At 46.5% G+C, this 14,629-nt stretch overlaps 1 protein-coding gene across 5 annotated transcripts in view; it reads left to right on the top strand.

Moving 5' to 3' along the window:
- The window catches only part of MRAS (muscle RAS oncogene homolog), a 41,119-nt gene extending 31,855 nt beyond the window's left edge, over positions 1 to 9,264 (top strand). For 4 of the 5 annotated variants that reach the window (XM_066999632.1, XM_066999634.1, XM_066999633.1 and 1 more), the window contains 3 exons: positions 2,923 to 3,022; positions 4,285 to 4,364; positions 8,351 to 9,264. In XM_066999632.1, coding sequence (XP_066855733.1) covers positions 2,923 to 3,022; positions 4,285 to 4,364; positions 8,351 to 8,450 — 280 coding nt within the window. In that variant the 3' untranslated portion in view covers positions 8,451 to 9,264. Of the gene's footprint in view, positions 1 to 2,922; positions 3,023 to 4,284; positions 4,365 to 6,104; positions 7,234 to 8,350 lie in introns of all 5 variants that reach the window. The other variant, XR_010832427.1, reaches the window with a different exon arrangement.
- The last annotated feature ends 5,365 nt before the right edge of the window (positions 9,265 to 14,629 follow it).

Genomic DNA, 14,629 nt, shown 5'->3' with positions numbered 1-14,629 from the left:
GAAATAATTTACCTGTTCTGATAAGCACGCAGTTAGTGTTTTTGATGTGGAAAAGCTCAGTGAGTCCTATGATGAAGTGAAAATGGTTTTGGAAGGGAGAAGCTCCAGCCAGAATGGAGCTAACAAACCCTAAAAGGTCCTACACGATAAGGGCCTGGGAGCAAGTGTCTTGAAGGGGAAAACACCTCAGGTCGGGAGGAACTCTATTCCTTAAAAAGGCTGTAATGCAGTTAACTCATAATACTATGCAGCAATGAATAAAACATCTCTGTGTGAGTGGGTAAAAGCAAGACAGGTTGCCTGCTCCTCTCCTTATGCGCGCGTGGGAGAAGGTAGCGCTGAGGGCTTAATCGTGGTGAGCGATTGCGTCCTGGCAGACTTAAAGGAAGCTGCCAGGGCTTTATCTTGCAGATAACTCCCTCTTCCCATCCCGCTTCGAGAGATGATGAGTCCTTTCGCACTGGGTGGGGTGTGAATTAAGCTCTTATATGTCTGCAGCTTTGAAACACTTAGTTTTTTCCATTCATAATGGCTTTTAATTATGGAAGTCATCAAGAAAAGCCACCAGAGGGTTCAGGCCTCGTTGCTGGCTTCCTTTTGCAGTTCTGAATAACTTCCCCACAGGAAGGGTGGACGCGTATCATGTGAGGTTCACAGCTGACAGCTCTTCCAGTAAAGCATCCAAAGCAGAGCCCATGAGAGTGGAAAGTAAAGGAAAATCCGCCCTTTGATTTCATCTAAATGAACAAAAATGTCAGTCACTCAGCCTGCCTCCCGGATAACAACGGCGTTTCCTTCCCTGCCAACTTAGCTTAGGGCAAATTCAGCCTGTTTCAGAGAGCTGAGGAAGAGAGGACAGTGTTTCCTCTAACCTGCTACAAACAGACGTTGGTTTTATTTAATTTAGCTTCACGAAAATAAGATGTGGCGCTCATTGTTTTGCTCTGGACTGAAACTTCTACCCCTCCTTGTGCCGTACGAACACAACGGCGGCGTGTGAGAACCAGGAAGTGAAACTGCTTTTGTTTCCCCGCGCTGGAGTGCATAACACCAGGAGTAACACTTCATCCAGAGCCTGAGATTGTTCATACTGCTGTAATTTTCTAAACAGCACAAAAAAAAAGAAACCGTCCTGCCAGGCCTGTGCTCAGCTAGGAGCAGGACATCGCCCAATTTTCAAACTAGCAGCCAGTTTTGAGGGTTTAAAATCCAAAGGAATTGCAGGCTGCTGCTTTAGTAGAGCTGCTCAAAGCCTCTGTCCCCTTTCTTTCCATAACCTTAATTGCAGTAAAACTTCCAACTACAGTAGCTTTGTCCAACTAGCAATTGTACAGCTCACAACAGGGAACAAAGTCCCCACAGAGTTTTATGCCTGATGTAAACAAGGCAAATGAGTAGCTGTCCAAACGTAATCCCTTTCTTATCAATGTGCCACAAGCTAAAAGGAATCAAATAATTCAGACAAGCAAGCGTTTTGCTCCAGAATAATCAGAGTGAAGATGTATCAGTGCTCAGGTATTAACGTTAAATCAAATCCACATTATCAGAATGAGTAACTGTAAGAACCATTTAAAATGCAGAGTGCAGTACAGTGTATTTCTAGCCAGAGCAACGGGGCAACGTGCCAGGGAGAAGATGGAGCCCTTATCGTCTCGATGAAAAATGACACAAACTCTGTTTGAAAATCCAGGAAAGTCTTTTATGCAGCAGTGAGTGCGGCCAGCTGCTCCTTACCCCAGTAAAATCAGCTCTGTTACAGCAGAGAACATTGGAATCATTTTAAGAGGGTTTAAAGCTAAATACAAGAAAATAATGCTGCAATAAACATCAGTGATCAGAAGTTACCTCCTCCCTCCTAGCTGTGGGTAAAAGCCACACAGCACAGCTTTGCTCTGTGTAATGCAGCTGGGGGAGAGGCTCTTGTGTGGAAGGTGGAGTGGGATGGAACTGCACTGCCAGCACCTCCCAAAGCATGAACTGGCTCAGTTCAATCACCAGAGCTACGAGGACTCTGCCGGGGCAGAGGATGAGCCACACACCTCATCAGGAAACCCTCACATGGGGCATGCTGCGGATGAACGGGTCTCTTCACTTGTGGTGTCTGAAGACAGTCACTTAGATGCCTGGCAAAGTTCAAGAAATAACAAGCAGTATTACAGAGTGAGATGTTCTTGGTACAAAAGGACAGTTGTTCACCAGGCTTTTGTTCTGGGATTAGGAGCAGGAGATGGTAAGTAACAGCATCTGGAAACACAGCAAAAGGCTTTGTTTCACTCCAGCCTCCTCCCAACTACCCTTGCCAGTCTTTCAGTTGGTGTTGGGGTAACAGGAGTCATTTGGCCTCAGTCATTTTCTTCCCAATATGTCTCCCCTAGTGCCACCTCCACAAGTCTGTCTTTTCTTCCCCATAGATGCTTTCAGTGAATGAGCATTGTTCTGTCCACCACCAGGACATGAACTAGTTCCTCCAATCTCTTTACCTTGCAGCGACTAGAAGCTGTTAAGATATGCAGTTATGAGATGCCTTAACTGTTATAAAAGAGCCCCATTTTCCTGTTCACGATCTGCTTCCATGCCTTAGTTAATTTCCTTTTATAGCAGCAGACTAATTCTGTAGTTCTTCAGCTAGTTGGATCTTCAGTCTATTATCAAGTATTGCAGAAATAATGGCACTTAAGTCCCTGAAGTGCCTGCAATAAGGGTGGATGTGTGCAAGATGTCATGGTAAATTTTTATGGTATGAACATGCATCGTATGCGTAGCTCAGTCTGGTGGCTGATGCCTGTTGATCTTTCTTTATGTTATATGGTATGTCTGTAGCCAAAAATGATCGATGATATCAGCATTACAAAGTGAAACTTATATTCAGCATTTTGTATTGTAGTCTGCTATTGTTTTTGTTGTTTGTTTGTTTTTCCCCAGAGAGTCCTTTCCAATGATCTTGGTGGCGAACAAAGTTGATCTAATGCATTTACGGAAAATTACAAGAGAACAGGGAAGAGAAATGGCAACAAAACATAATGTAAGTTTGCAGGATTGTTTAATTGCTCATTGTAAGTCCCATTACAGGCAAATGGAATTCTCTGCTCATTTGGAGCTGAATTAAAGTATTTTTCTTACAATCGAACATTTACAATTGCACTTTCGACTACCACAAAGCAGTAGCTATAGAGTTCCCTTTGGGTAGAGTCAGTTCATCATTGAAACTAGAAGCTCTGCTGCACACCAGGCTATAGCTGATCTGTGGCCATCATGAAACCATGTGCACAAGCTGTCTGCAAGTGATGAGAAACGTGAATGTTCAAAATGAAGGAAGAAAGCACACCCTCTTGGGGTGAAAAAGCAGTCAGGAATTAGGAATTATACCCAGGTGTCCATATGAAGTAGGCTTGTTAAAGATAATGAAGTTACAGGGCTGTAAAGCCTATATAAATCTGGCCTACCATCTTAAATTTGCATTATTCATACTGTAGTTTAGCCTGAGAAATTGGTCTTGGATTGGTGTAGATCACATGGTACTCCACTAATCACCTCTAAATGCCAGAGCATACCCAGGGGGAAGCAGCAACTCCCATAGGAGGAACTTAATGGAAAGGCAGAGGCAAACAAGCCTGAGACCTTTTGGCAGCTTGCTGTGCCTAGATGGCAAACTGTGCTGTGTTTCTAAACAAGGCACAATGGGAGTTTGTCAGGGCAGGTCCATCCCATGCCCCCTCCCCAGGGAAGCTCACTTCTATAAGAACAAGTACACCTAGGCTACAGCACAACACGTTGTACTCATCTGTAGGTACGCGCTTTGGAAAAGGATGTTTTTTGCAAATATTTTATCAGAAGGCAATTTTATAAATCTGCCAGAGTGCTGGACAAGCACTCTAGGAGGCTCCATCTGTCTGTCAGACTTTGAAGGAGATCATTTTAAACTGAAGGGGAACTGTAGTCATGAAATATTCATGCACTAGTCCTAATAAAACATGGCAACCAAGACTTCTTGGCAAGTGCTCATCTTTCAACAACCCTTGTCTATTTTCAGGTCTGCAAGCACAACTTAGGGGGAGAGAACATCTGACTACACAAAGTCTATGATTACTCTTCCCCAAATCTGAGCTTTCTGTGAGCGTGATTGTGTTGATAGCAGTGTCATGACAGCACTTCGTTTATTGGTATTTCTCCAGTCTCTTAGGCACCCAATTTCTCCAGCCTGGAGGGTTTTTCATTTTGAAACTAGTTTGCTCCCAACACATTAGCTGTTACAAATCTCTTTTGTCATGTATTTGTCTCCTTCAGATTCCGTATATAGAAACTAGTGCCAAGGACCCACCTCTAAATGTTGACAAGGCCTTCCACGATCTCGTTAGGGTAATAAGGTAAGCTGCGAACACTTGGCTCAATTAGTGCCTGTAGATGGGACATGCAGGAGTCCTGGTCTTGGGAGCCAGATGACTTTTGGGGGCAGGAGTGTAGTGGTTTGGTTGGGGGTGGGGGATTTCTGGGTTTTATTAAGCTTCCTTGTTCTGTATGTGCATATAGATGTTACTAACCAGAAGTTTGCCTTTGCAAAATATCATTATTAGGCAGTTTGACAACTAGTTGTGGCCATGACAAAAATATGTTAGTCACTCAGCAATGCAAAACTTGCTGTAATAATCAGCTTTAAAAGGCCAGCATTAAAAGCTTTGGGCTAGTAATGTGGGTTTTTGTAGCATTGTCATCTCAGGGTCTCGTGTTGCTCTAAGTTAAAAGGACTGGCTCTAATTTTGTAGGTAACTTTTGCTCATTAAATGGAAAAAATTAAGCCATTTTATATGAGAAACAGCATGACCTAATGGCTAAGCCACAGGTTTCCTCCTCAGACAGCAGAGGTTTGTTCCCAGTTCTGGCATGAGCTGCCTTTGTTCGCTTTGGCAAATGCCTGCTCTCCGGGCGAACCCGGCTCCCGCCGCTGTCGGCAAGGTGCTGCCGTCCAAAATCCTGGCTGCCCCGCAGGAAAAGAGCTGCACGCACATCTCAGCATCTCAGCTGATAACCTCACATCTCTGAGAAGATTTGTTTTTTCTGACATGGGTTGTCTGCCAGATTTTTTGGGGCCTTCGTTTCTCATGTTTTGGGAGGGTGCTGAGCTGAGATAATGCTCCTCCCTGCCATGCAGTCAAAGTGCCTTGCTCGGCAATTAAACCATGAGGCATTTATTCACAACGTATCTGTACTTGTGAATATCTTAGCACAGCCTCGAGTCAGCCTCCATCAAAAGCAGATGGTACTGCCCACTCTTCCCACATATCTGAAAAGCAGGGGGCAGAAAATCTTTGGAGAGCTGCGGAGCTGAGTTGGAAATGTCCCAAGTTGTTTCCCAACTGTTCTGGAACTCAGCATTAGTTGGCCAGATACTCCTTTTTGTTACAGTGAGCTCTTACCACAATCTATTCTATTCTGGAAAAAAAAAAAAAAAAAAAAAGAAAAGGAAAAAGAAACACAGCAAAAATAAGATGGTAAGGCTGTTTGCTTTCTCTATATAATGTGGCTTCAGACAGGCACAGGCTGGATGGAGCATTTTAATGATCCAGCACTAATTTTTGCCCTGAAAATGCACTCCATAACATCACAAATAGGTGATGTTCCTCAGAACTATTCCTCAGTTCCCGAGTAGTTACAAAGAGCTGTTTCCAGCCACATGAGGCCCCTTCTGAACATAGATGTTCACAAGAGCTTGAACTGTGGTTGAGACTTATAAGGAGCAGTTGAGGTCCCTTGGTCTGTTCAGCCCAGAGCAGAGCAGGCCGAGGGGAGGCCTCATGGCGGCCTGCAGCTCCCTCACGAGGGGAGCGGAGGGGCAGGCGCTGAGCTCTGCTCTCTGGGGACAGCGACAGGACCCGAGGGCACGGCATGGGGCTGGGACAGGGGAGGGTCAGGCTGGGTGTTAGGAAAAGGTTCTGCACCCAGAGGTGGTCGGGCACTGGGACAGACCCCACAGGGCTGCGTTCAAGGCACCGACCCTGACAGAGTTCCAGAAGTGTTTGGACAACACTTTCAGACACATGGTTTGATTTTTGGGTGGTGCTGTGTGGAGCCAGGAGTTGGTCTCAATGATCCTTGTGGGTCCCTTCCAGCTCAAGATATTCCTTGATTCTATGGTTCTAAGTTGGAGAGCAGAGAGACATCGCGTGATCTGGTTATTTGCCACAATGCAACTTTGCCTGGTCTTTGGACATTGCAAACTGTCTGCAGCCATAGGATGGATGGTATCGCCCACCAAGCACGGCTTTTCTTTTCCTAAGTGAGCTTTACCAAATAAAATGTAAATTTACAACTCCCTAATAAATATGCTATTCCTGGAGTGCTTTACTATTTCACAGCTCCTGAGAGCCCATGTTAGTTTGCAGGGTGAGGACTCATTCAGGGTTGGTACACTTTGTGCTCCTTGCACTTCGCTGATGCCCACTTTATGTAGTTTTGTGTGTTGTTTTTTTTTAAACAAGCTGTTGTCTGAAAGTAATCCAGAAAGGACTTGGTGACAGAGCTTGCCCAACAGATCTTTAAAAATTCCTGATACACCTCTTGTGCTGCAGTAGAGTATATGCAAGCACCATCACAGCAGAAATCTTGAATGGGTGCAGGACGTGGTTTTCTGGATCTCTAAAACCATTCAAGAATGCTTGTGGCTGCTCAGTGTTTATTCAAATTAAAGTATTTTTTAATTTCTGCTTTCTTACTCTGAGCTTTTAAGTTTCATGTTTTTCGTGCCAGCAGCCTTCATGCTTGCTGAAAACAAGTCTTGCTAGTCAAAGTTGAGTTGATTTTTTTCAGATTGTTGCAAACATTTGAGAGTTGAGGCTGTAAGAAAAACATCAAATAAAGCAACAATGATTTGTCTCCAAACTTTGTCTCATTCTGCTCCAGATAATGTGGTCTAAACACTCAGCTTAGTGCCTGACATATTACACAGCAAAAGAGGCTGGTGTTGAGCTATTCGTGCTCTTAGGTTTGTTATTTAGACTCAGTCTGTGGAAGCTGCCTATGTTCATATGGTTTATCTTGCTATGAAATCTAAGTCTACAGACTGCCTGTCAGGTGTTTGAACTACAAAGCCTTTTTCTGTTGAATTTGCAATGCTGGACTGACTTGAGTGGCTGGTGCGAAGAGGAACAGCTCCCCTCAAGCCAGTGGACTTTTTGTCACTATTGCAGCGTGACAAGACTGGGTATAGCTGATGGTGCAGAAGTGTCTGTATAGCACCAGGTGAGGATCTGACTCATCATTTAACCATTAGGCCTCTTTTAAACAATATGACTGAGCAATATCTCATCTTAATGAAAAGGGAGAAGCCATCAGCAGAACATCAGATGAGATGGAAATAGTATTTTAGAGGTTGCTCACAACCCACCTGACTGATAGGGGCTGCTGCAGCGCAGTGCAGGAGGGCTGGCAGCTGAGCGTTTCTGATAGCTGACTTCAGGCAGCCAGGAGCATCTTCCTGGGGCCAGCCCCAGACAAAGGCTTAGGGCTTGCATCCTGCTCCCGGTGCACTGGTGCTCATCACAACTTCCGGGAGAAGGCCAAAACCTTTTTGGCAGCAAACACTGTTTTTTATTACTGTTTTTTGGAGAGGAAAAAAAAAACACATTACCAAGTCTTCATCAGTGCAGTTGGCTGGGGGCAATGCCACGTGAAAGTAAATCTTTCCAGGAAGGTCTGTTTCTTTGTACACCCTGTATCAACTTTGCCGCCTTACCGTAATGAGCACTAGCAGCAGTGTGGTGGATGATCTGTTTCCCAGGTGAGCATCCCTGTTGATCCCTTGGAGCATCCCTACCTCCCAGGTGAGCTGAGCAGCTCTCTGGCAGGGGAGGAGAAGCAGCAGTTCTCCCAGGACAGCTGGACTCATAGTCCCTGCCGTTAGCCTTGATGTTTGCTTATGGCTTCTTTCCTCACAAAGGGAGGTGGTTGCTGCTAACTGTGTGGTACGAGAAACCAGGTGGGGGTGGAAGGGTGTATGGAGATGTATATATGCCAATATATAAAATAATAGAATGTCCTGAGTTGGAAGGGACCCATAAGGATCATCGAGTCCAACTCCTGACTCCATACGGGTCTACTCAAAAATTCAGACTATATTGACTAAGTGCACAGTCCAAGCACTTATTGAACTCCGACAGGCTTGGGGCTGTGACTACGTCCCTGAGGAGCCTCTCCCAGTGCGCAACAACCCTCCCAGTGAAGAACCACAGCTATGTATATATGCACCCTAAGGTGCCTTTCTGCTGGCTGCCCAGGGTTCTGGATGCCAACACCTGAGCCAGCCTGGTGGCTGCTTGTGCCTCATCTTATTTTCTTTCCTCCCTCCCTCCCAAAACAGGCAACAAATCCCGGAGAAAAGTCAGAAGAAGAAGAAAAAGACCAAGTGGCGAGGGGACCGAGCCACAGGCTCCCACAAACTCCAGTGTGCCATTTTGTGACGGGAGCGCCCGGGAGCGCCTTGGACGTCTCCCTCCTCCCCCCGACCCATGGCGAGGCGCAGCGCGAGGCCCTGCTGGGCTCCCAGCGGCAGCTCTGGCTCGGAGGAGGCGGCTCGAGGGGTCCGGACCCCGGGGTGATCGGCCGGAGGGGGCTGCGCCTGGGGCGCCGCGGGAGCCGCGCTAACAGGAGGCGGAAGGGAGCGGCAGGACCTCGACGCTCGAACATCCCCAGCTCCTTCCAGAGACCTCCATGGTGTTTGTTTAAAAAAGAAAAAAAAAAAAAAAGAAAAAAAAAGTGTTGGTTTTATCTGCAAACATTTCTCCTTGTGACCCGCTTATGAACAGCCATGAATAGCCCCCTGTTTGGTACAGTCGTGAGTGTATGTGTGGGGGAAGGGAAAGGGCTTTTCTTTTTTTTTTTTTTTTTTTTTTTTCCGTGTCCTCTTCTCCTTTTTCGTTGTTTGCTCAGCAAGCATTGGGTTGCAAAGAAACATGGCTGGGGTTAGATTTTTTGCACTGAACTCTCTCCTATGCGGCAGTGCCAGAACACGACTTCATATGAAAGTGCATAGATTTGAAGGAAGAAAATGAATTCCAGCTGCTCTGGGTGCTCCAGACATTGTGTCAGACTCTGGAGGGCAGCCAGCTCACAGACCATAAACTCCAGCTTAGGAAAGGAGGTTTGGGCTTGGATATTTTTTTTTCTTACCCTTTGTCAAGAGGTTTTGTTTCTGTTTTGTAACTTGGGGCATGTCAAAGTTAAGATGTTTTGTTAACCTGGAAGTATTTAAATTAAAGTAATTTACAAATGGAAGGGTATGTCATCTTTGGGGGAGAAGCAAAAATTGAACTGAATTTGTTTTCTGGGTGTTGAATTTCTCCCTCATAAATGTGTGTAAAGTGGTGCGATCTAAATCCCTCGTTAATATTCCTTAACCTTTCCCTGCAAAGCCACTCTTGGGTAGATGGATTGTTTTGCTTTTCCCAGGCTCATCTCGCGCAGAGACAAAAAAAAAAAATCTGTTTATGGGCTTTGGCTCAATGTTTCTTCATTTCTTCTCCCCTTCCTTGAGAGTTGATGACTTGAAAGGAAGAGGTGTTTTTAATATGGCTCAAGTGGGATGTGTCTCTTCATAAGCTTCGTATATCTAAAACCTTTCACTGAAAACAGCAGAGACTAAATATCTTTATGCTTTGTGAAGAGGCAAGGCAAAAAAAAAAAGAAAAATCTGCAGCAATTCAAGCTGCCAGAAATATGATTGTGCACATCCTGGAGGGAACACATCTTTTTTCACACCTTTACTGGCACCAAGAATTGTAATGGCAATTTTTTCTTTAATTTAATGGATTGTCATCCGCTGGACTGAAGCCATCAGTTCCATTCACGGGGTCACCAACCTCCTTTGAAAGTAACGACTTGCTTTTCATCAGCTTGAATCGTATTCAAATATGCTTTATGGGCATGACTTAAAATATTGGCAGAGCATAAATACTTGAGAGTTGAGTGTCTGAGCACAGAAAGTCATAGAACTGGATACTGAGGAGCCATACGAGATGGTGGATCATCACAAACTTAATTGTGTGTGTTTGTCTTTGCAATCTGTTTGCTGCTGGATTTCGTTTTTTGCCTCTTTGCCAGGTCACCTTGTAAAGTGGGAGTTGGCTGCTGATTACACTTCAGGTGAGTGCAGCTAATGAAAACATTTTCCTCATTTGTCCAGTCTTCATCACGGCCAAAATACAGCAAACGTCTGCAGCCATCTCAGCAAGCTGCTTAGCATCGTGCTGGCTCACCTGCCTCTGCCCTATTCTCTGTGATGACAGATGCTGGGGATGGATTAGCGAGGGGGATATTGGAAGGAAATGTTTTTCCTGGTAAAGTTGCAACACCCTGTGTCAACTAGGATCTGGCTTCAGACCATCGCAGTGTTTCTCCCACTGTAGTTTCCTCATTGGCTGAATTGTGGTGGCTGAAACCTTCCGGGTCAAATCCTGGCTCTTGAGACTTGCCATTATCTTTGGGGGGTGAAGAGCTCCCTGTAGGCATCTCTCTCATTTGTTCCGCCTTCACACGGTGTCTGATGCTTAAAACCAAAACAATTTGCTGTAAGCCCATCGTTGCATTCCTGCCTGAATCCCTGTCTAGTCTGACTACAGGCCTTTTTTTTTTTTTTAATTACAAACAAGTAATGCTATGGGATCCCACACACAAGAAGATGATGGCATTTTCAGGGAGCTCTGCTAATACCCCCCAGAGCACTTCCACTTAAAAATAACCCGATTTCTGCTGAAACCCCTCATCCTTATTATTTTTATCAAAACCCTTGGGAATGCTTGCCTGAAAACAGCATGTGTGCATCTTGAGTCACATCTGCTGGGTACTCAGCACTGCATGCAAGAAATTATCTGCTTTTTCTGAAAGCATCTTAATTGTTTCTTCAGCTTCTTTAGCAACTAACAGCTACTGCAGAATAACGTGGGGAGGAGGGGAAAGGAACAGATTAACAACTAAATATGCATAATGATAAAAGGGGGAGAGCATGCTTCGTTTTTTTTATGTTAATTAAACTGTTAGAGCAAGGAGTGTTTTCCAGCAGGGACTGCATCTCTAATGAGTCTAGGGTGCGCATGACAGGGAAGGGATGCAAAGCCTTTTGCCATCTAACTCACCCTTTTGTATTCAGGGCTGTTACCAAACCAAGAGTACTGTTCCTCTGTGTGCCGCACCGGGGACCTGGGTTGCAAGACCCTGGCTGATGGCACTCCCACCGCAGAAGGCACCCACTGTGCTAGTGGGTAGTTTATTTTTTGCATGGCACGTCCACTGGAAAGGGACTTTGCTGGGATCAGAGACAGTCGGGAGAAGGATCCTGTAAGGGTATGTTGGGGGGCCATTTTGTGAAGGTCTGATGGTTCAAATGACCCAATGTCATAAAAAATAAAAAGCCTACAGGACTATAGGTGGTCAGCTAACAATGAACTTCTCTTAGCCATCACAGACCTCTCTTGGCTGTCTCAGACAAGGCAAAGCTGCTGAATGACAGCCTGGGTACATCCGAACAAACCGTGGTCCGATAATGGTGCTGTGCAGGAGAACAGCAGAGACGGGGAAGAAGAGAGCAGCAAGAGCTTACTGGGAGGCTGAGCTTGCTGGGTTTGGATCAGATGGTTCAGCTAACAAGAGGCCATTGCAGTATGTTGCTCTGTTCCTTAATCTGTCATAATTAATTTTGTCTGGCTCTTTAAACCTACAGCTGTACTAGAATTTGTAAATTGGGCTAGGCTGAGGGTTTTAGATATACATTATGTGTCTAGTCTCGAGAGGAAATGAGCAGACGGCATTGTTAGGCATGGAGAAGACAGCACTGAAATATTGGCTCAGACTTCTGCTGCTGAAGTGCTTGGGAACAAGCCAAATGCCCTAGAGCTATATGAGCAGAATATAGACTATATTATATAAATAAAAATATAAATATATTTTTAAAAAGGCACAGCCTGTGGGCTACGCTGGCTACCAGAGTTCAGAAACGTATTTACTCATGGTGCTGAAAGAGGGATAGAAAGAAGTTTGGCATTGTAGGACTCCCCAAGCCCCTGTGACAACTGTCACATCAACCGGTGTGCCTGGGATCGGACAGAAGAGATCTTGTCTGCAAACCCAAGTTCTTTTAGCTGGGGTTGAATGGAGAGTCTACTGTAGGTTGGGCAGAAAGGCAGACCTTCAGCGCATGTGCGAAGTGCTGCAGCACATCTACACATCCAACGCTGCAGAAAAAAGGAGATGAACACGGGGAGTGTTGCAGTGCTGGGATGTAGCTCCCTGAGCAGGGATAGGAGGTGTGCTGGGGCCAGCAGTCACACAGGCTCCGTTCTATGTCTGTGTTTGTTTAATGCCATTTGAGGTGCCTCAGGGCATCCCAAGGCATTTGCCCGGGACTTTCAGCTGCACCAGAGAGGTCCATGCCTTTCTGAAGCAACAGCTCACAGCCAGGTAAGATTCACTTGGGCATCCGAAATGGCTCTATAAATGTATCTTCTGGCAGCTAGTTGAGCCCATGATGGTTTAAGAGCCCTTTTCTATTTCACAGCAGTGCTCTGAGAAAGTCTGTGGGTAGTCAAACTCCTCTTCCTCAAAGTAATCCCACCTGTTTTGTAGGAATCACCAATATATCAAAACAAAGTCTGAAAAAGTCCCCAAATTTGTGATATGTATTAATTGCATCTTGCAGCCTGAGTGTTCTCACAAGCATCACTTGCACTTGTGAATAATTCAATGTTTGGCTATTGGGGATTCCATTGATATTATGCAGGCTTTTTTCTTCTTTTTTTTCTTTCATGCAAGGGCAATAAATATTTTATAGATGATCTCACAGACAGTTTCACTTTTCTGGGATGACATGGGACTTGCAGCACTATGGAGTGGGGAGACAGCCCTGGGTGTGCTGGATCCCATGATGGGGATCGACGAGGCAGACGTGTGCTCCAGGTTGGCTTTTGTTCCATACACCTGGCAGCTTCCTGCTGCCTCCCTCCAGCTCCAAGGAGCTCCCTGAAGGTGGCCAAGAGCTCAGGCAAGCCACGACTTCCCAGGGAAGGAGAAACACGTGGGTGCTGCCTCACTGCTGCGTGGAGTGCCAGGGAAAGGGAGGAGGGAGGCTCACCATCGGTGTGTGAGGCCCACTTGGTCACTGAGCGCAGGAGTTAGCGTTTGTGACAGTGTTGTGCATGTCCAGAAGTGGTAGGGACAGACAAAATCACCTCATCTTGCTCTGATTTCCAGCCCTCCCCCTGGGGCTGTCCTGCAGCCCAGGGCCTGCACAGAGCAGTGTGAGCCTCGGCCTGGGCACGCAGTCGGGTGCTGGAGCCAAAGAGGACTCGGACACTGTCCTGGATTTGCTTAATGAGAGAGCAGGAGGTGGAGGAAGGAGCCTGGGGAACTGGGGCTCCGTCCTACAGAGCCAAAGCCTCTGTGGGTCTGGGTAGGAGACACCGTGCCATGGTCAGGACAAGCTCTGACCAGAAGTCAGCCCAGCTGAACACGTTACATGCCGGCCCTTGGCCTGCCACAGGCAGAGGAGATTATGGTGCAGCTCCCCTGACAGCAGCTCCCTGCCTGCAATAGTCGTGCCTAACCAGCCCCCCCCGGGGCCAAGGCAGGATTCGGCATGGCTCTTTGCATCTCAATAGCCCCCTGTCCCCTGAAAGTGGGAGCCTTGGCGCTGGGAACCTGCTGAGCGGCCTGGGCACATGCCGGCGGGGCAGGGCATTCAGAAGGAGCTCCGCAATGAGAGCTGTGCTTTCAACAGCAGGCCCTGGGACGCGAACCGACAAAAAGCAGGAAATTTGAAGTGAAGGCTGATGCGCCCCGCTCTGCTCACACAATTGTGGCGGCCGAACAAAGCACAATGGTGTGAGCTGGGGACAGGGTGCTGGCCAGCCCTCCCGCGGGAGCTTCCTGCCTTTCCCTCATCCTGCTTTCCCAAACTTTCCAAGAGCTTAAGCCGTTTTCTGTCGTCGAATTTCCCACAGAGCCGGTCACAGGGCTTTCTTCCCACGTTCTTGAGGTCTCCCTGTCTCTTCTGGCACCCTCTGGCCAGAAGGGTGAGGTCTCTGGCAGGGGACAGCCTTGGCAGGAGGTGTTTCATGGAGAAGGAGATATGCAGCAGGTGGTGGGGATAGCAAAGTATTCGTGATTGATGCTCTGCTGGCGTTTGGGCAGTGTGAATGAAGCTCTGCTAGGGTCTGGACAGTTTTACTCCAGCATGGAACAATTATTCTGGGAAAATTCACCTGATAGCTGCTGCCGTCCGAACAGAGAAATTGGCACTAGTGATTTTGCAATTCAGGACCTCAAAGCGCTTTCCAGACATTCATGAATCGGTCCAGACCATTTTGCAGCTGGGACACTCGGAGGCAGCAGATCTTGTTCCATAGGTTGCAGAAACGAGAGTGCAGAGATCTGAAATGTGGGGAAGGAGCAAGGTGCAGCTGGCGAGGTGCCGGAGCACTGCACACTGCTGGGACTTGTGCTCGGTTTGCCTCAAACTGAGAAACTGCAACTAGTATAGACTTAGCTGAAGATAAATACTGAATGCTGAAAGAAGGGGTCTAAGGCCAGCTATCCTGAGAGATTCAGCCCCTGATACAAATGGTAAATACCTACTAGATAAATACTTCTA

The sequence above is a fragment of the Anser cygnoides genome, chromosome 6 (assembly GCF_040182565.1).
Source record: "Anser cygnoides isolate HZ-2024a breed goose chromosome 6, Taihu_goose_T2T_genome, whole genome shotgun sequence".
Taxonomy (NCBI): Eukaryota; Metazoa; Chordata; class Aves; order Anseriformes; family Anatidae; genus Anser; species Anser cygnoides.
This window is presented reverse-complemented; position numbering and strand designations above follow the sequence as displayed.